This window comes from Pelmatolapia mariae, linkage group LG3_W, assembly GCF_036321145.2.
Source record: "Pelmatolapia mariae isolate MD_Pm_ZW linkage group LG3_W, Pm_UMD_F_2, whole genome shotgun sequence".
In the NCBI taxonomy this organism is placed as follows: domain Eukaryota; kingdom Metazoa; phylum Chordata; class Actinopteri; order Cichliformes; family Cichlidae; genus Pelmatolapia; species Pelmatolapia mariae.
The window spans coordinates 92,817,355-92,837,940 of record NC_086229.1 but is presented as its reverse complement, the minus strand read 5'-3'; the positions used below and the strand labels follow the sequence as shown (position 1 = coordinate 92,837,940).

At 41.7% G+C, this 20,586-nt stretch overlaps 1 protein-coding gene and 1 pseudogene across 5 annotated transcripts in view; one reads left to right on the top strand and one right to left on the bottom strand.

Moving 5' to 3' along the window:
* LOC134625026 (NACHT, LRR and PYD domains-containing protein 14-like) overlaps positions 1-20,586 on the bottom strand; it is a 551,707-nt pseudogene that overhangs the window by 496,251 nt on the left and 34,870 nt on the right.
* The window catches only part of map4k2 (mitogen-activated protein kinase kinase kinase kinase 2), a 48,902-nt gene that overhangs the window by 18,158 nt on the left and 10,158 nt on the right, over positions 1-20,586 (top strand). For 2 of the 5 annotated variants that reach the window (XM_063470341.1, XM_063470338.1), the window contains exons 6-18: positions 579-626; positions 717-759; positions 854-926; positions 1,728-1,859; positions 1,982-2,044; positions 2,152-2,233; positions 3,575-3,691; positions 4,774-4,852; positions 9,996-10,054; positions 10,141-10,187; positions 13,643-13,681; positions 14,327-14,366; positions 15,761-15,911. In XM_063470341.1, the coding sequence (XP_063326411.1) occupies positions 579-626; positions 717-759; positions 854-926; positions 1,728-1,859; positions 1,982-2,044; positions 2,152-2,233; positions 3,575-3,691; positions 4,774-4,852; positions 9,996-10,054; positions 10,141-10,187; positions 13,643-13,681; positions 14,327-14,366; positions 15,761-15,911 (973 nt within the window). The remainder of the gene's footprint in view (positions 1-578; positions 627-716; positions 760-853; positions 927-1,727; positions 1,860-1,981; positions 2,045-2,151; positions 2,234-3,574; positions 3,692-4,773; positions 4,853-9,995; positions 10,055-10,140; positions 10,188-13,642; positions 13,682-14,326; positions 14,367-15,760; positions 15,912-20,586) is intronic. The other 3 variants (XM_063470339.1, XM_063470343.1, XM_063470340.1) reach the window with 3 other exon arrangements.

Below are 20,586 nucleotides of genomic sequence, written 5' to 3'. Positions count from 1 at the left end.
CCTCAGTGGAGCGCATGCTCTCCTACTGCCTGGGTGGAGTGCTGTGCAGTAGGTCATTAACACCGCCCAAATCATTGGCTGCCCTCTGCCACCCCTGTAGGCCATCCCCGCCCCTACCCACTCACCTCACCAATCTGAGCCATGGTCTGAGTAACCCTCATCACTCAGGCCATTTGAATCCTTTATTTAACCCACATGCTGCACAGGTAGCAATGCTCCTCACCATTTATTAAAAGTCATTTTGAATTTGATGCCACTTTTCTGGAAACAGAGTTGTGCTTGTATTTTACATTCAGCCGTTGCATTTCATACCAGCTCATCTCACTGAGGCTGACCCTGTGGTCATAGGTGTGTCAGCAGGTCAGTAGAGAATTACACAGTGTCATAGTTTATTAATGTTCAATACCTCAATGTCAGTCTGATCCTATGTTACAAATTACTAATGTTAGTCAGTCAGTTCAGCTGTATTTTCTCTCTCTTTCTGGCTATACCTCTTCCCAGTTCAGTGTTGTAAACCATGACTTAAGCAGTAATTAAATACATTCTCACCGTAATCAGCTGATTTCCATCTTTTCCAGGGCCTGTATCACTTGCACGAAACTGGTAAAATGCACAGGGACATAAAGGTACAGCTCTTTAGTTGTTACTGTTTAATAGTGATGCTCTGACTGTGGATCCTGTGAACGAGCTTGGATCTGTGTGTATTGTCTTTGCAGGGAGCCAATATCCTTTTGACCGAGCGTGGAGATGTGAAACTGGGTCAGTGTGATTTGCAGTACTTATGTAGGCTTAGGTAAGCACGATGTTGGATTTTAGCTGCACTGTGACCCTGCGTCTCTCCTCTGTGTCTCAGCTGATTTTGGAATCGCAGCAGAGATCAGTGCCTCTGTGGCCAAGAGGAAGTCGTTTATTGGAACTCCTTACTGGTAAGATGAATACATCACCACTAACCCTAACCTTACCAAACCCTGAGCAAACAGTGTCTGTCTGTGGATGGTGACACAGACCTCTCTGTTTTCTACAGTGCTGCTATCACTGTGAGCTTGGTATGCTGCCAGCGCTCTTTGTCTTTATGCTCAGCTGTAGGTTCATCTGTTGTGCTTTTGTGTAACAATATCAGTTAAGTTTTCTGCTTTCCCTTTAGCTGAATTCAGGTCTGTTTTATAGCCTCAGTTCAATATATCAGCCTATTTAAGGTTAGGGCTTTTAACCTCATACGTTATCAGAATTAACCAGACAAATCGATCCACCTCATAAGAGCGGGCTTGCATCAGCAGCCACAGAATGGAGGCGGGGGATCAGTCCCATCTGTGTCTGCTGGGATGAGCTTTCCTGTGCTCGTACTTTCATGGCATGTCTATGTCTGTCAGTCTATGAGTTGCCTACTAACCCTCAGAAAGCATCTACTAAACCGAAGTCCATGAAAGAAAATGTGCAAAGGACAGATTTGTTCTAGTTTGATTGATCTTCGAGATTTACACGTAAAAACACTCGACCTGTCTTTCTCCATATAGGTAAACCTATTTATCTTTAGGTGAAGCACCGCACTGCTACAGTTATTGCAATGATACCCGATCACTTCAAGGATCAAGTTTCTAACAAAGCCACAGACCACTCGCAGTCAGCTGCCATCTTCAAATATTGATGTTTCACAGATTTATCATTGGATGTAAAACAGAAGAGACCTGTTTGTGAATACGGCCCACTATCTCTTCCTCTCTGAGCAGGATGGCTCCAGAGGTGGCTGCGGTGGAGAAGAAGGGTGGCTATAACCACCTCTGTGATATCTGGGCCGTCGGCATCACTGCCATCGAGCTGGCAGAGCTGCAGCCGCCCATGTTTGACCTGCACCCAATGAGGTGAGTCGGCACAAACAATGGGGACTGGACAAACAGTTGGAGACAGACAGACTTGGCAGACTCTGGGTGATTGCTGCTTGGACATTTTCCAGTCCAGTGACGTCTCTCACACTGTTTTTCAGAGCGCTGATGCTGATGTCCAAGAGCAGCTTCCAGCCTCCAAAACTTAAGGATAAAGCCAAGTGGTAAATGTGCTGCTGATGGTCTGAAATTCAAGTGCATAAGCACCTGTGATCTGATCAGTATCTTCCTCACTGCTGATACATGTATCTTTGTCTTCCTCTGTCTGCAGGTCTGCTGGCTTCCATAGCTTTGTGAAGATGGCTCTCATTAAAAGCACCCGTAAGCGGCCCTCAGCTGAGACACTGCTGCAGGTTAGTTTGTCACTAAACAAGGAAAAACGAACCAACCGTCCGTCTTCACACTGTTGTGTGTACAGTAGCTGTAAGCGCATCTTTCTCTTCTGTTTTTAACATGAGCACAAAGGGAGGTGGTTGGCCGAGGCTGGCTGTTAGGAGAACGACTGGAAATTATTGTGTTTGTACAGTTTATACTGGGAGCTATTCAGTAAAATTTCACATGCTGATGCTGATGAACATGTGATATTACACAAAATCTAAATGTCACATTTTACTACAAATACTACAGAGCTGTCAAATCAGCATAAACAGATATCAAATGATGTTCGATCAAAAACATCTGAGGCCTCAGTACGTGGGTCGCTTGCTCTGCTGGTGGAGTTATAGTTCTGTCCATCTCCATCCAGTTAAGGGCTGTGGGGAATGGGAGGTGGGGTGCACCTTGGACAGGAAGGAAGCTGGAGTACCCAGACACAGAAAGGCCACCAGCTGATCTGAGCCCAGGACCTTCTTGCTGTATGGCCACAGTACCCCAAAATTACATTTATAGCTAATTGGGTTTTTTTTTCCTATGTAGCATGTTTTGCAATGAGACTGGCTGCTATCAGCTGTTATCAAAGTACTTTCTACAACATTCACCTGCAAACATGCTCATACCGTTTGTGTTGTGCCTTTAATTTCTTTCATACACAGTCGCATACGTCCTGCTTTTTGATTGGACCTCATAGTCAGTTTAGAAATAATACAGAAGTGGACAGATTTAGGAAAATTTCACTTTTTAAATGTATCTCCCAAGTGCTGTTAAACAGAGTAAGGGCTTTAATACAGCACTTCCAAAAATCTAGTTTCATTGTTACATTATTTGCATGTTTGCATTTGTTACATTGTTACATGATTTGCATGTTTGCATTTGTTACATTGTTACATGATTTGCATGTTTGCATTTGTTACATTGTTACATTATTTGCACACAGAAACATAATGTCTTAGGCTTTTATCTTAGTCTTTGATTTTCCATGTCTTCCACGTGTTTCTCAGCGAGTTGAGCAATCTTAAGTATTTGTAACAATTAACAGTGTCAATGTCACAGCCATGAAGGGTTCGAATATGGACTCTAGGGCTTCAGGCTTCTTCAGACAAGAGATTTCTGAAATGTATCGAAAGTGGACCGCAGGTTTGCAGTGGTCAAAGTGCAGAGCCAGTGTTATGTATAATGTTGCTCTCTTTCACTTGTTGCTGCACATCAGACATAAGAAACTTTATTTTCTTTGTACTGTAAGACAAAAACAAAGTGAAAGAGAGACCTGAGATTAGCGCCATCATTTCCCGTTTAAGGTGTGTGCCTTCTTTCTTTAGCATCCGTTTGTGACACAGCTGTTGACCCGTAACTTGATCATTGAGCTGCTGGACATGGCCAACAACCCCGAGCTCCACGCTCCCCACACAAACACCATGGATGACATTGAGCTGGAGGTCAGTTCTCACAGCGTAGCTAAACTCACTGGATAACGATATTTGATTTTGTACACTGTGGATTTGAAACCAAACAATCAAGATGTTATCAACATGCAGCTTCATTCGAGTATTGTGTTACCTGTTTAGGATTAGTGTCACTTTTAAACATAGTGTTCCATTTCAGACGCTTAAAAGTGATTGAACACTCGTGTTTCCACTCTATTTCACAATGAGTTAAACAGATTAAATATCTGGAGTTTTCAACATGGATCATTTGGGTTCTTTTCTCTGGAAATCAACAATCTGGTACTTTGGTAAAAGGAAACCTACCCTCTGCAAAAACACGATTGATGAGGTCGTCTTAACATTGTTTTCAAGAGAAGCCTTCACAAATGGAAATACAGAGTTTACAACAAGGTGCAATCCACTGGTTACACTCAGGAACATGAAGGCCATATTAGACTTTGTCTGAAAACACATTTGGAGCATGTCCAGTCTGGAAAGATGAACTTGTACCAGAACAATGAGAAGATAAACGTATAGAGAAGGAGATCGGTTGCATGCATTGATGATGTGACTGCTGGATGAATTCAGAAGTGCACAGGGCGATAATCTCACGCTGCAAAACTAACCAGACAGAGCTTCACTGTGCACATAATAACACCGAGCAAACTGCTAAACCCAAGAATTCTCAAGGTAAAAAAAAAAAGAATAGTAAAAGTTTTCCAATGGTCAAGTCAGTCACCTGATATCAGCCCCACAGAGCGTGCTTGTCAGTGACTGAAAACAAAAGTACACGTAGAGAGTGACCAGCAAACCAGCAGCAGTGGGAGGTGGCTGCAGTGAAGGCCTGACAGAGCATTGAAGGGAGGAAACCTGCATTTAGCCTAAAGTTCATCCAAGAATTCCAAACAGTCACTGTGAGCCTCTGAAGATGGGGACTGAAAATCTGCACTTTAATCACATCTTGATTGTTTGATTCCAAGTCCACTGTGGTGATGTACAGAGGTGAACTTACAAAAATGCTCTTCTTTGGAAAAGCTGGGATTGACTTGTTTCCGCAGTGATTTGTGTCTGTACGGTTTTTGCTGTCTTGACAGGTTGGGGTAATGGCTCCGGACAAGATTCAGTCAGCAGGGAAACACCTGCCTGTGGAAAGGACCCCGTCTGAACAACAATGTGAGTCCCGCCCCTTCCACACACACGGCACACAGTGGGTGGTTCCTTACATATAGCAGGATGAGATTCCTGGCGTCTCGTCGTCATAGTGAGGTCACCGGCTTTGTGCTAGAATGGAACAAAGGGAATAAAAACTCTGCAGCTTGTCTGTGATGTACTACACCGTGCAGTGCACTTGATGGCTGAATGTGTGCCTGTGTGTACATATGTGTACATATAGTATATGTTGGTTGTACTGGGAGAGTGGTTTCGTTGTCCCATTGTATTCAGCGAAGCAGCTTGTAGAATATGAATAGAAACAAAAGCCCCTCAGTGAGCGTGCTGATGGCCGCTCTCGCTCTGTAACCATCCACACGTGTGGGACGGAGGCCTCGTCAGAGGATGGCGCTGGGAACATGCCTGCTGTCTGACTTCATACTGCTCAGATGCCAATGGGCTGCTTGTGTTCCTGGTGTGACAGACTGTATTCACACACCAAATCATAAATCAGTCTGGTGTTGACCTCAACTTCCCTTACTAGTGTAGTCTAGTGTGCTAGACGCAGCCCGTAAGCCACAGACACCTGCACTGCCCTTTGACCAGTATGGTTTTAGAGGCTTACACTGCTGCTACAATGTATCAAAAATGTCATATGTCATTGTCAACACTGATACAATGTATATTGTTAGTGCCATGGTCTGTGTGTTACACCACTATGCTTTTAGTATTGATTAAATAGAAACAAGATTACTGTTTTATTTAGCACAGCCAGTTCATGTACATGAGTCTGGGGAGGTATAGGAAGGTCATTCAGTCTAACTGCTACACTGTGTCCCTCCAGCTTTTGCATATTTGAATGGAAGTTGTCTCGATGAACGTGCAGTTTCTGAAAGGACTTTAAGAGAAAGTGTAACAACTTTGAAAACCAGTTTTCTCACCTTTGTCCATCATCTTCTTGTTGCTGTCGTCCTTTGCTGAGCTTGGAGAAATCTGCTACGTTCCTCAATACAAATAATTACTTGAAAATACAGTAATGCAGTAATTAGCCTTCACCAAGCCCTGCTCTGCAACAGTAAGGTGTTGGTGTTCTGCTGCATGTTTCTGCACGATGATCTTCATGCAGTAACATGACTAACCATAACTGTGACATGAGTAGCCAATGACTGCTGGGCATGTGGAAAAATAGTTTCCAAAGTATTCACTTTGTTGAGGTGATTGAATCAGAAGATGAACTTTTGAAATGTTGAGAGCATTTTTGTGGACGCTCCTTTGATCCCATTTCAAACAGAAAAACTTTGGACTTCTTATTCAAATTCACTTGCAGGCGTTCAGCAACACCTTGCAAAGTAACTGAGCCGAAACGCATCAGCAGCTTCTGCTTTCTGGTTTAGTCATTTCCTCATCTCCTGCTTCAAAGTGAAATGATCATGTGATCGCTGTGCTTCTTCCTTTCACATCACAGTGAAGTCATTAGAGAAACTGAGGCAAGATGCTAATAAAAGCTGTTCTGCAGATCTTAGTCGCAGACCTTGCATGCTGCCAAATGTGTGCAATTTCTAATTTCTTTACAAATAAACTAATGACTAGCTTAAACGATGTTAAAAGAAAGCGCTGCTAACTAACGATCTGATTACTATGGAAACCAGTGTTTTCAACTTGTTCCATCCTGTACAGTAATGACATCACAGTACTGTGTACTACATGTACAGCAGTAGTAGCTGAGATTCTCCACTTGAACTGGGAGAAGTAAAAAGACAGAATTCAGTTAACTGCAGTCTAATGACATCTAGTGGTGAGATTTGATGCATATGGTGCCATTACTTGATGTTTTGACCTGTTGGCTCAAGAAAGCAGTGCATGGAATTGCCTAAACGGATGTTATAAATACTGCTTGGTCGCAATTTGTGCCCTGTTCTTATTTCTCTTATTACCTGGCTGTTGGTATTCCTGTCATCTTGGACTTTTAGTTTAAATTGCTAACACCCTAAAACTGACTGAATACCAACAGTGAAAGCATTCGGTCTTTGTTCCACTGCCCTTTTCTTTTTGCCTCACATTTCTATTTCTTATCATAATTTCAGTGTGATTTTTTTTTCCAATTTTTTATTTTTTTTGCAACCAGGCTTATCCCTGTTTGGGCCCTGACTCAATCAATCAATCAATCAATCAATCTTTATTTATAAAGCACTTTTCATACAAACTGTAGCACAAAGTGCTTTACATGGTTAAAAGCAGCCCACCCCACCCTCCCACTCATTCCCCGCACTGTCATTAACAGAAGCGGTCATGATACACACATCCCCCCACCCCCCCACCCCCCCACACACACATACACACACATACACACACACACACCTTAAGAGTAAAATTGGGCTGGGTACGTATTAGCCAAGTGAGGAAACACTATCACAGGGAGCCGTCTGCACCGGGAGCCGGTCACAGACCGCAGCCTCCAGGCTGGGCACACAGCAGGAGGGAGGCTAAGAAGCCCCCCAGCCAGGCTCAGAGGACCCACAGGGCCCCAGCAGCCACGGTCGATCACAGCCCCGGTGCAGAGAACCCCCTCTGAGGAAACACTGGAGATATGACCTAATAAGAATATAAACAGGATAAAAAGATAAAATAAATAAGAGTGGGATATAATATAAATATAAGTATAAACAGAGTAAGAAGATAAAAAATGAATAAGAATACAATCAATAGGTATTAGGTAAAACTAAATGAATAATATAAATAGAATAACAGGATAGAATAAATAAGCATTAAATAAATAAGCGTTAGTTAAAAGCTAAATTAAAAAGGTGGGTCTTGAGCCTGTTTTTAAAAACATGAACGTTCTCTGCGGCCCTGAGCTCCTCCGGCAGGCTGTTCCACAGTCGAGGACCATACGACTGAAAAGCTGCCTCTCCGTGAGTATGTGTCCTGACTTTAGGGACAATCAAAAGGCCAGTACCAGAGGACCTCAGGGTCCACGAGGGTTCGTATGGTAAAAGTAGATCTGAAAGATAAGAAGGCCCAAGACCATTAAGACATTTAAAAACCAATAAAAGAACTTTAAAATCGATCCTGAAACACACGGGGAGCCAATGCAGCGATTGTAAAACCGGTGTAATGTGGGCCCGCCCTCTGGTCTTCGTCAGCACACGAGCTGCAGAGTTTTGCAAAAGTTGCAAAGGTGAAATATTCTTTTTGGGGAGACCAGAGAGCAGCGCATTACAATAATCAATGCGACTGGTAATAAAAGCATGCATCAGCATCTCCGTGTTGGCCCGAGAGAGAATAGTGCGGACTCTGGCTATATTTTTTAGATGATAAAATCCAATTTTGGTTACGTGTTTAATATGTGGGATAAAACCAAGCTCAGAGTCAAAAATAACACCCAGGTTTTTCACTTGTAGTGAAGGGCATAGTGAAAATGCCTGTAATTTAGACAAGAGTTTCTCTCTCTGAGCCTCAGGACCGATGATTAAAACTTCAGTTTTGTCCTGGTTAAGCTGTAAAAAGTTTTCTGCCATCCAAGATTTTATATCTACAATACAGTTAAAAAGGGCATCTATTGGTCTGGTGTCATCAGGAGACACGGAGATATACAGCTGAGTATCATCAGCGTAACTGTGGAAGTTCACTCCATGCCTCCTGATGACGCCGCCAAGAGGGAGCATATATAAATTAAAAAGTACAGGGCCTAAAACCGACCCTTGAGGCACACCACATGTCATTTTATGGATCTTAGAGGAGCATGTATCCATACTCACCATAAAAGTTCTGTCTGAGAGATAGGAAGTGAACCAGTTGTATACAGTACCAGAGAGACCCACCATGTGTTTCAGTCTGTTTAAAAGTATAGTGTGGTCTACTGTATCAAAGGCTGCGCTTTGATAGTAGCACCAGGACTGAGAGCTTTTGGGAGTCCCAGTTACATCTAATATCATTTAAAACCTTTAGGAGAGCAGTCTCTGTGCTGTGGTTCACCCGAAATCCAGACTGAAATATTTCTAGGATCTGTCTATCATTCAGAAAATCATTAATCTGAATAAAAACAAGTTTTTCTAAAATTTTACTTAAAAATGGTAAGTTGGATACAGGTCTGTAGTTATTAAAATTATTGCAATCCAAATTGCTCTTCTTCAGAAGGGGCCTCACCACCGCTGTTTTAAAGGCAGCAGGGAAGACGCCCAACTGAAGAGAGCAATTCATCATGTATAAAAGCTCAACTTCAAAAAATCCATAAAGTGTTTTAAAAAGTGGAGAGGGGATTGGATCTAAAAGACATGTGGTGGGTCTCACTGTGGAGAAAACTTTCTTAAGGTTCTCAGCATTAACCAGGACAAAGCTGTCCAGTGTCTCCTCAGGTACAGTCGAGCCCTCAGATGTGTTTAAAATCATATCACGAGAAGATAAAATATCACATCTGATGGTGTTGATTTTTCCCCTGAAGTGGGGACACAATATCAGTGTACATGTGATACATTCCAGTTAATACTCTGTAGTCACAGAACAAGCATATGTATGTTCATTCGATTTGTTACTTTGCCTGACCTGCAATCAAAAATGTCACTTTGACTGAGCATTAAGACACACACACATACTGAGGAATACAAATACTTCTATTGAATTGAAGGAGGTGTGTCTTCTTCCAGCGGTACTGTGATGCATGTCAGCTTTCACTCCCCACACACAGGCGTGTTCCAGGCTTTAACATTAATGACAAATGTCATACTCTGATATACTACAGGAAGAATAAGCCATCTAATGTCATTTTTAAAGCTTTACGGTGGGAGCTTCTAAACTAGCTGTTTCTTGTCTCTCATTTAAAACCAGTAACTACGATTTATCAGCCCCTAAATGCTTATAAACCTTAAAATTCTTCCAGATGATTTTGATGGTACTTTGTTTATTGTTCTCAGACGTCTCTTCTCATTGACACTTTCTCATCGAGTAAAAATGTAGTTATTCTCTGATATCTGTGCTCAGCTGATGTGTGGGGTCAGGGCTGCAGACTGCACTCAGCCCTTGTTCACTGCTGAGGTCACAGATGATCTCCAGAGTGCACACTGATGGGGATCGGTGCAGTGTAAACACTGTGAAAGTACCAGGATTGTGTGTGAATGTGTTGGTCTGCCATTGTTAGCGTGCTAAGCCCAGTGTTGTGTTCTTTTTGCAGTTGACCAGGTGAAGTTTGGGCCTCCACTGAGGAAAGTGACTGAGCCTTATCCTGACTTGGTAATGCATGTTTCCTGCAGGTATACTGATGGCATACAGTCCATGACAGATTTGACCAAAGGTTGTTTGGGTTTTCCTTTCTGCAGGCCTGTTATGATGACTGGAGTCTGTCTGGAGATGAAGGAACCTCACCGTAAGACCTTTGTTTCATCTTTCTTCAGTTGCTTATTAAATATCATTGTTTTTGGCTGTTGAGATGTCACATTGGCACACTGCACACTATAATATAACAAGGTGCATTTAAAAAGTTGCTAGATTGGATCAGCTGGAAGGAAGTTGTGTTCTGCTGTGGTTGATTGTTACTCTGTCAGGTAGCAGGGAAAAGGTCGTGTGGTAGCCACATCAGTCATTTGTAGACTGGGCTAGGCTAACTTAACTGGATTTTTATGTGTTTGTTTGTTTTGTTTTTACTTACAATATCCAGCTGATGGGTAGCATATATAACTTTCAAAACTTCAGAATTGCAATTTTGAAAAAACTTTGATATGAAGCATGAATTATTTTAGCAGGTGTTTGCTTTGTTCAGCCAACATGGAGTGATTTCGGTATTTTTTCCAGGATGTAGCTCCATAAATCATAACTCATAAAAGTATACATGTGGTTCCTATGTGGCCAGAATGCCAGCTTATCCATACAGTATGAGAACAGTATTACTGCAGGTACCAAGAGAACAGAGTGTCCTCCCAGAGCAATGAGCAGTAACCTGTAGTAAACACAAACAAACAAAAAGAAATTTGGTATGATTTATTCTAACTGCATAACTTTAAAAAAGTTAACTGTTTGCAGTAAGAGTGGAGGAATCGATTTACACCAATAAACAAACAAAACTGCAGACTCTGTTTAGTTAGTTTGTGCCTCTGCCCTCCAGCTGATCCAATCTAACTGCGTTTATTCACAGATTGTGGGAATGAAGTAATGCTCCGTATGTCTGGATACTTCCAGGTGCCAGTTAAAATAATGGAGACTATACTGTTGGCCCCTTTATCAGGTACACATTGGTAGTGCTGTGTTGGACCCTTTTGCCTTCATGCCAAAGATTCAACAAGGTGCCGAAAACATTCCTTAGAGACATGATAGCATTACATGGACTGCTGCTGCACATCCAGGATTGCACTGAGACCTTTGACCGTGGAGCACAGTGAACTCGCTGTCATTTTTAAGACAGTTATCCTGCTGAAGCAGCTACCAGAAAATGGGTACACTCGTTTCACACGTCACTTCTCTTCCTGATGCTCAGTTTGAACTTCAAGTCCAACAGATGTTTGCATTAATGAGCAACGACCGGTGGAAATTGAGTGTACCCACGAGTGTACCTAATAAAGTGGCCAATAAATGTATATTTATGAAAAAAAGATGGTTGCATAATCTATTTAATTTCTTTTATTTTGTTTTTAAAATGATGACATGTGCACAAAGGAGTCATTTACAGTTGTGATCAGACGTTTACGTCCACTCTGGGCTTTTAATGATTTCTTTGTTCTTTTGGAAGATTGTACAAGACAACAACATCTTTAATGACTTAAAAAACCACCAAACTTTAAACTAATTTTTGATTTTCACTAATCCACATAGAGTCAAAGTATATATGCTGGCTGCATACACAGTTTTGTTTAAATATTTCTTAAAGAGTTGTGACTGGACACTTTTGGTAGTCATCAACAAGCTTCTGGCGTAATTCTATCTAACCACTGTTCTTGGAAAACTTGGCAAATTGGTTGGTTTCCTGGTACGGACCCGACCTCAGTTGAGGTCAGAGCTTTGGAAAGGTGATGTCATAAGCTTCATGTTTGTTTTATCCATTCTAGAACCAGTGATGTGTGTTGATGTGTGTTTGGGATCGTGTCCTGCAGTGTTTAATTTTCAACCATCTTGCTGTTGATTTGATGTGAAGTAGAAGAATTTGGGGATAGTCTTCGTTGTTCATTATTCAATCCACTTTGTGTAGCCTACCATTACCACCGGCAGCAAAACAGCCCCAAAGCATGATGCTATCACCACTATGCTTGACAGTATTCTCAGGTTTGAAAGGCTCACCTTTACTCCTCCAAACATACCAAACTACCTTTCTCTAGAAGGCGTTTGGCTCGTCCATGTGGGCAGCTGCAAATTTCCCTCAAGCTTGTGTTGATTTTGGAGCAGGAGCTTCTTGCTTGGAGACTCTTTCTTGGTTAGCACCCTCTCAGGCTGGCGATTTAAAACTGTCTTCATTGTTGACAGTGATGCTGGTGTTACAGCAGTTTCTGGTCCATGCCAGTCTTGAGTCTTGAGCCTTGGTGATTTGTGGGTTGTTCTTTAACGCCCCGGCTCATTTCCTGTCATCCAAGGGTAACTGTTTGTCAAAGTCTGGAAGAAAACCCAAAGTGGTATAACTTGTACTAATGTACAAGTTTGAACTGATGACCTTTGAACCTGCAGAGATCCCGACAATTTGCGTAAACCTACAATTCTCCTTCTTAGATCTTGACTGAGTTCCTTGGACTTCCACATTGTTCTGAGTATTGGTCAGTCCAGTGAGTGCCACACTGAGGATGTGGAGAAGTGGGTGAAGAATTTGTCTGACAAACAGCTCACCCAAGCGGAGAAAACCATCCATCCCGCTAGTCGAACTGATCACGAGCCCCTGAAACGAGACCCAGGAAGTGTTTACAGTAAGAGGGTGATAGACTGTCTGAAGCAGAACAGGACAAGCTACTGACCGGACCTCATACCACAGGTCACAGGCTCTCTGTGAATGGTACTCATGGTCTTTGATCAGTGGTTGTTGTTCCTTCAGTGGTGCTGGTTCCAGTCATTATGCAAATGTCCTGTTTATAAGGTTGGAAACCTGCAGTCAGCTGAGACTGAAGACGTCACCTGGATGAGTGACGAAACGTTTCTCCCACTGAAAACGTCCAGATGAACAGAATCAACCTTTGTGGATTTCCTTAGCTGGATGATTGAGCATGCATCAAGATGACTGTTTCAGGCATCTACATCATGAAGCTCATTCAGAGAAGGCCAAGGGTTTGCAGCATTGTCGACAGAGCAAAGTCTACTTTGAGAATTGTAAAATATAAGATGTATTTAGAATCATTTAATAACTTTTTTCTTTACGACATGATTCCATATAACTTACCTCGTATATTTGTAGTTACAAACTGAAAACATCAGTGTAGAAAGTCGTAAAAATAAAGGAAAAACATCAAATGAGAAGATGTGTCCAAACTTTTGCCTGGTCTTGCATAAACTCTGACTCTGTGTGGATCTGCAAAAATCCAAATTAAATTCAAACTTGTACGCCCAGATCTTGTTTTTCTTTTAATCATTAAAGAAAAGAAATCATTAAAAGTCCATATAAAGGCATTCATGCCAGAGATGAGCGTTTGTAAGCGTTTGACCACAACTGTATATAATCCCTGCTGCAACTCTTCCAGCATATAACTGGGTGAGTTGTGTTTGATGGTAGGTAAACTGGAAATGACCCTTGGCACAAAAACGAGTGCTCTAAGCCTGAGTTTGAAATGATAGAAAGTGATCAAACCTTGGGTTGATTCCTTCTTGGGCCATTCAGGCCTGTAGTCAGATAAACATCAGGTCTTCCTGTTGCAGGAGCCTGTTGGAATGTGTGGAGCAAGCTCTCGAGCTGAGGTAGGCCATGTCCATTAACTCTAGCCTTTCCTAACACCAATGTCTCCCCATCCCACCTGAATTCACCTGAAATAAGCTGCTTGTCATGGACTTATTCTTGATGTGAAAATCAGCCATTGTCTGTATGTTGGGTTTGATCAACAGGTTTGTGTTCAATCTTATCTAATCCCAACCTCCATGAACTGGAGTTTGGGAGCACTTTTGATTTAGCACAAATGTACGTGTTTTGTTAACTTCTTTGGGTTTGTGTTACTTGTCACTGATGTGGTGCTTGTGCTGATTCCCTCACATAATGTGGAAAACTGACTAGTGCTAGATTTTGGACAGTGCGGGTTTTTTCCTATTTCTTCTTTTTATCCAGAACCATGATGTCATTGGATATATGAGGGGAACTGTTACCTCCTACATAGTGTTTGATTCTAAAAAGTTTCCACACCAGCACCGCTTCAGTGAAAGTCTGGTGTTTGCTTGCTTTGTTGTAATGTTTCCTTCAGATTTTTGTTCATGTCCTGCTCTTAGCCAACCCTCAGCATCTCCAGCACCTGCCTTTATGTCCGGCTTGTTTCTATTATGCTTGATGTGGATTTCATTATAAGACGTCTTCGCCTTTTAGAGCATGACCATTATTGCTCCTTTGTCTTTCAGGAGTTTAACCATCAAGAGAGTGCCATGTGCTGATGTGAGTGTGAGTCATTCTACCATAAACAAAATCTCTGTCGCAGTTAGTAGTTCATCTAAACTGTGTCTGTGTGTATCTTCAACTTTTATACACTAGTTTATATATTGCTAAAGGTATTCGCTCGCCTGTCCAGATCATTAAATTCAGCTGTTCCAACTTGTATAGAATCAATTGGCTTCAAGTCGATGTGCGTGTGAAGGCAGATGAGCAAATACTTTTGGCAGTGTAGTATGTGCAGTTTCTACTCTTCTATACTAGTTTAATATGTGTACACCTAAAGATTACAAAAAATGCTTAAAATGCAAAGTAGCATAAGTGTTTTAATGGAAGGTGAAAATTGTGTGGAAAGCTTTAATTATGACTTTCCATCAGTTTCCTGCCTGTGCTTCTACTAACTTTAAAATTAAATTAGCCTTCCTCAAATTCTACGTTTGCCTCAGTACAGTATTATTCATACAGAAGCAGGTTATTTGTTCCAACCAGCCTCTAGGTGGCGTGGTTTTACAGTGGGTAGTGCTTGTTCAGACCCCACCTGGGCCCTTTCTGTGTGGCACTGGTGCGCTCTCCTCCTGCCTCTTGGGGTTTTGCTGGGTAACTGGCTTCGTCCCAGTGTAAAGACGTGCACGTTAGATTAACTGGCAGTTCTAAATTGGCCGTAGATGTAAAGGAGATAAAGAGTAAAGAAGGCTTACTTAGCCAGCTATTTAACCCCCTCAACCAGCTAAACCTGCTCCCATGTACTGACTCTGTAAATGCTTGGGAATGTCTCTGAGTGATCAAACCACGTGTGAATCCAAATTTAGTGTTGCTTGTCTAGCAGCAGTTCAGTTCCAGTCCAGCAGGATCTAGTGTGTCAAAGACAAAGTGGCTTCTTCATTATTGTCATTCCAATCTGATAATTATCAACACTATAGTAGGACACTTCAAGGGAGGCCTTGAATGCCCAATTTGAGTCCAAAAACACATGTTGAGTTTTTGAGGAAACTTCAATGTCCCCAGGAGAATAAGGATTTGGTGCAGCCTTCCATGACCGGGGTAAAAATTGCTTTATTCTTTCTGGATCCAAGATTGCACTAACTGCTGGACTCTTCTTTCCGGTACCCTAGCACAGACCTTCACAGGGAGGCCCCTGAATTTTGAACATACCCTAGGGTGCCCTAATCTCCCAATCCACAGGCACCTTCTCAGTAAGCCATCCTAAACCTTAAGGAAATCCCTCTAATGCCAATGGAGAAGGGTGGAAACACCACTACTCACTACAGAGGCATTATTCCATCTGATGAACATGCAGAAATGTGTTCAGTATAAAACCATGGGAGCAACATTCCCATGCACATCAGCCTGGCCACATACAGTAATGTGTATTTGTATTTAGTAACATGTTTGATGGTGTTTCTCAGGGAGGCAGAAAGAGCAGTGTGTTCAGTCCATCTACGGCCTCACTGCCAGCCTTCAGCTCTTTGACTCCCAACACAGAGGACAAAGATCTTACACCGAGACCGACCTGTACACTGGGCCCAGACAGCGCTGTCACAGGCGACTCCACCACAGGTACTCATCACAACATTAGACCTCAGCTATGTCTGCCTTTAAACAGACACTTTTCTTTTAACTTCTGTTCTGTCCCATATAACGTCGCAGTTTCAGATGTTTGTACTGGACTATTTCAGACAGTGAGGTAAACATATGTGATCCCAGAGATGTCTTCATATACTTGATACTTCACCAGGCGCAGCATACTGTTGATGCACAGGTCATAAGCACTGTGTAGTGCTTCTTGGTAGGCTTCTGTAAACGTCTTCAGCTTTAAATAAAGCTCCTTCAGAGGGGAAAGTTATGCTAACTACTATATTAGTATAGTAGTTACAACTGGAGTTAAAAAAGAAATCATGGAATCAGTTTTAGACCAAAACATATTCTAAGCTTTGGCTCATCAAAGTCGACCCTTTGGCAGATATAACAGCTGAACACAGCCGTGACATTCTTTCCACAACAGAAACCAAATATTCTCCCATATCTGCTGCAGAAGTTCCCATAAATGTGGACCTTGTAGGTCGCTTTGCTTTGCTTCTGTCCAGTTCATCCCAAACCAGTTACATGGGGTTTACGTCTGGAGACACTGCTGGACACTCCATGTTTTCAATCTTACCGTTTTCAAGCTTTCGAGTCTTCCAAATAAAGACAGGGGCAGAATATCCCATCGTGTTATATCTTTGTTTGTTTGTCTAATGAGCTTTTTGTAATTGGCTTCAAACAATTGCTTGGATTTTGCTGTGAGTGTAAAGGAAACCCTTTCATTCATTTGCATAGGCCAGTCCCCAGTTATCATCATTGCCTCTGATTAATTTATTAATCTTGTATCCTGAGACTGAACCATACATATGTAGATTTCATAAGTGTTGGAATGGAAAGAAGTGGGTTATTCCTCCTTCCTCCTCTGTGCTTTGAATTTGTATATTACAGCGTATTCATCCAGGGGTTCGATACTTATCCCAAAGAGGATGGGTGATAAAGAATCCCCCTGCCTCACGCCCCTTTCTATTTTGAAGAAATCAGAGTAGCATCTGTAAACTGTGACCTTTGACCCCCTATGATCTTTATATAGAGAGTGTTGATCCGTGTAGCAAATATTTCTCCAAATCCCATTGTTATCAGTGTTTGTTCCAGGAATACCCAGCCCACTCAGTCGAATGTTTCTCAGCATCCAAGCTAAGAAACATTAAAGGCCATTTGTAAATTTAGAGCTTTCCTTATATTGTTGGCAACTTGACGGCTGTTAATGAATCCCATTTAGTCACGTTTCAATAGTTGCTTTATATAGTTTTGAGCTCTACTGGCTTAGATGGATGTTAAAATTTTGTAGTCCCAACATAAGAGGCTTACTGGTCCCACATAACCTGCTAAAGCTTTATAATACATGTTATATGTGGGTTATATGTGGGCAGGCAAAAAGCCATCCTTCAATCGGTTTAACGTATATGCAGTCAGAGATAGAAAATAAATAAAGGCTATTCTATTCTATTCTAAATGGATCCTATGCCACTATCTCTCAGTTAGTTAAGATGAATAACTCTCCTGCCGTTATAGGAGGCGACTGATGAAAGCCTAGTGGCTCCTACACCTTTAGAGGCCTTTTTCACTCAGAGGGGAAGATCAGCATCGTTTAAAGGTCCAGTTTTTGGCTTTTGTACAAGAGACTTAGTTTAGAGCTCACCAGTTCATCAACACTAATCCCTCTCTTACCTCTCGAGCCTCTGTCTGGTATAACAAGAAAGTATTAATTGGTAAGAAAGCGTTCAAGTGGGATGCGCGTGCTAGGGCAGGAATTCATCAGCTGGGGGATGTTTGGTCAAACTGGCATGAATTCATTTACTGAAATCAGACAAGATTCTAATGTTGATCTAATCTGAAGACTAACCCAGACCCTCCATCTAGTATCCAGGAGTTATTCAGGAACCTGCTGGAAATGTCAGAAACTGTATGCATGTGGAAAATACATGTTAACCTTATGAATGATCTTTTTCATCTTAATCTCTCTAAGTCTCCAGCGTTGTGTGTCCGGGGTCTGTTACCTGACAGCATGAATCTTTCTGGCTCTGGGTGTGTCTGGCTGTTATGACAGGTTGCAGGATAATACTGCAGCATCTAACTCTTGTTGCATATGAACAGGTCATGTACAGAGTTAAGGGGAGAGGTGTCTTTAATCAGGTCTGGGGTCCCTTTTTGCGGTACATGATGTTTTGTCTCAGATAGGTCGGTTTCTAGAATCAAAGCTGCAGAGCACTGCAGTCTCTGTGACTGTCCCAGGATTTGTTTCTCTTAATCAGGTTATTAATTCCTTTTATGTTATAACTAACAAAGTGCATATGTGTCATTTTCTCTATATGATTGCATATTCCCCTTTGCTTTCTAAGAGGTGTGTAATATATACATGCTTAGTCTGTACGCGAGAATGGATATTTTTTTGTAAATTTTATGTTTTTCAGGGTGCTGAATCCAAAAATGTTTTTCTGCAAAGCATCGGGAGTCTTGACCCTGTCAATTCAGCTCCATCTTTAGAAAGGCCTAAATCTCTAACTAGATCATTAAGCTCGCTCTGAGAAAATGTTTGGGGTCATCAGCAGACAAATCTAAGCTAGATTCATCCAAACTTGAAGGTGTGAGGTATGAGGCACTGGACGAATAGCTGAACTAAGGTTTGGGTAAGATATGTTCTGTTTATTTTTAGTATTAAAGCCTCTTACATCTACCAAACAGAAATAGCAATCAGTAGTGTGGTTCTGCTGTTCTCACCACATCATAGTTTTTCTTACCCTTAAACCACAAACGAGGATCTTCCTCACATCTTCTTCTTCAACTTTCTTCACAAAATCCCTTATGTTCCTTTGTTGACTTTTAACAGTGTATTCAGCACAAATAAAACAAAAGTCGTCTGGAGAAATGACACAACCTCTCGGAGCCATAAAACACGAGTGTGGCTGATACAGCATCAAAATCCTGAATGTTGAAGCATGAACAAATCTGATAGCAGAGTGTTTATACTCACTGCTAATGCCACAGAAAACACCTCAAAACATGCTTATAGCAGCCAGTGAGAGTCCTTACCTTTCACTATGAACAAAATAAACCTGTTGGGACGTGACCATCTGAGCTCCTCCCACCGCCAAAACCCCCCTACTGACACCCCTCAATTCCTCGCATTTTCTATTTGTATTTCTCTTGAGTCTCACGCTGAGAAATATTAATTAAATGTACAAAATCATTATTGGATATGGTTTTTGACTCAAGTATAGGATACCAGATTTCAATTTAAAAAGGGAAATTGTACAAGAAAACCTGACATGATGGAATTTTAAGTGAGTGAAAATCAATAAGAAACAGTCAAAAACAGTTTTTGGGTACAGACCTATATAACCAATATCACACTGTTGTGTTAAAGAGGTCTAGGTGAGTGTAATCCACTCATATTAAACCTAAACGTCTCCTCCATCTGGACTTTATGAAATATATCGTTTGTTAATATGGAATATTTTACACTCTGAAACGTATCTTCATCGATATTTTGGCAGAAACAAAACATCCATTGTATGTTGTGTTCATCTACTTCTTTGTCTCGATTTCTTCTTTCTTTTGTCCCTTTCTACGTATCAATCAACACATATTCAAGTTACTCTAGAATTTAGTTAATTTAGAGTTCTTCCTGCATAAGAGCCCTGAGGTCTGATGCTGACAACGCTGCCTTCCTTCAGCTCCTCTTCGATGCACTCTCTTTCTCCACACCCTGGCCGTTTATCAATGCCCAAGTACGCGAGTACGTACCCGCCGAGAACGCGAGCACGGACTTGCGATATGTACAATTGGAACACCTGCGTACGTGATGATGTCACAGGTCCGGAGTTTTTACTGCCGTCCCCTCTTAATTTAACTGTGAGTAACATGTTATGAAGCTTGTTGGTTGGTTTGAAAACGATGTGCCGGGAGTCCGCTGTTGAGTTTTGGACGAAATGCATTCTGGGATATATAGCTGTCCCAAGTCTACACCGATGCATGCTCGATAAAACGGGCGGATCGAGAACACATCCGGGACTTTTTCACGTTCTCGGCTTGATGCGTACTTCGAATTGGAACAGTACTTGGTCTCCGACTGATGACGTATCACGAGTACACGAGAACGCCCCCTGTTCTGACTCTCTCAGAGCTCTTTCAGTGAGGTCTTCTCTCCGGTATCCAGTTTTATTCTCAGCTTTGCTGGATATAAACAATTTGCCTTTATAATTTATCCTTATAAGTTGCTTGATGTGTCTTTATCCTGTCTTCCTTCTCTCACCCCAACCGGTCACAGCAGATGGCCCCGCCCCTCCCTGAGCCTGAGCCGGAGGTTTCTTCCTGTTAAAAGGGAGTTTTTCCTTCCCGCTGTCGCCAAAGTGCTTGCTCACAGGGGGTCATCTGATTGTTGGGTTTTTCTGTTTTATCTGTATTATTGTAGGGTTTTTTTTTTACCTTACACTATTAAGCACCTTGAGGCAAATGTTGTGATGATTTGTTGATATAAGATAAGATAAGATAACCTTTATTAGTCCCACACGTGGGAAATTTGTTTTGTCACAGCAGGAAGTGGACAGTGCAAAAGTTATGAAGGACAATTAGAATAAAATAAAATAAGAATAAATACAGTACACAACTGTACAGAATAGAATAAAAATAGAATACTATATACAGTAGAATA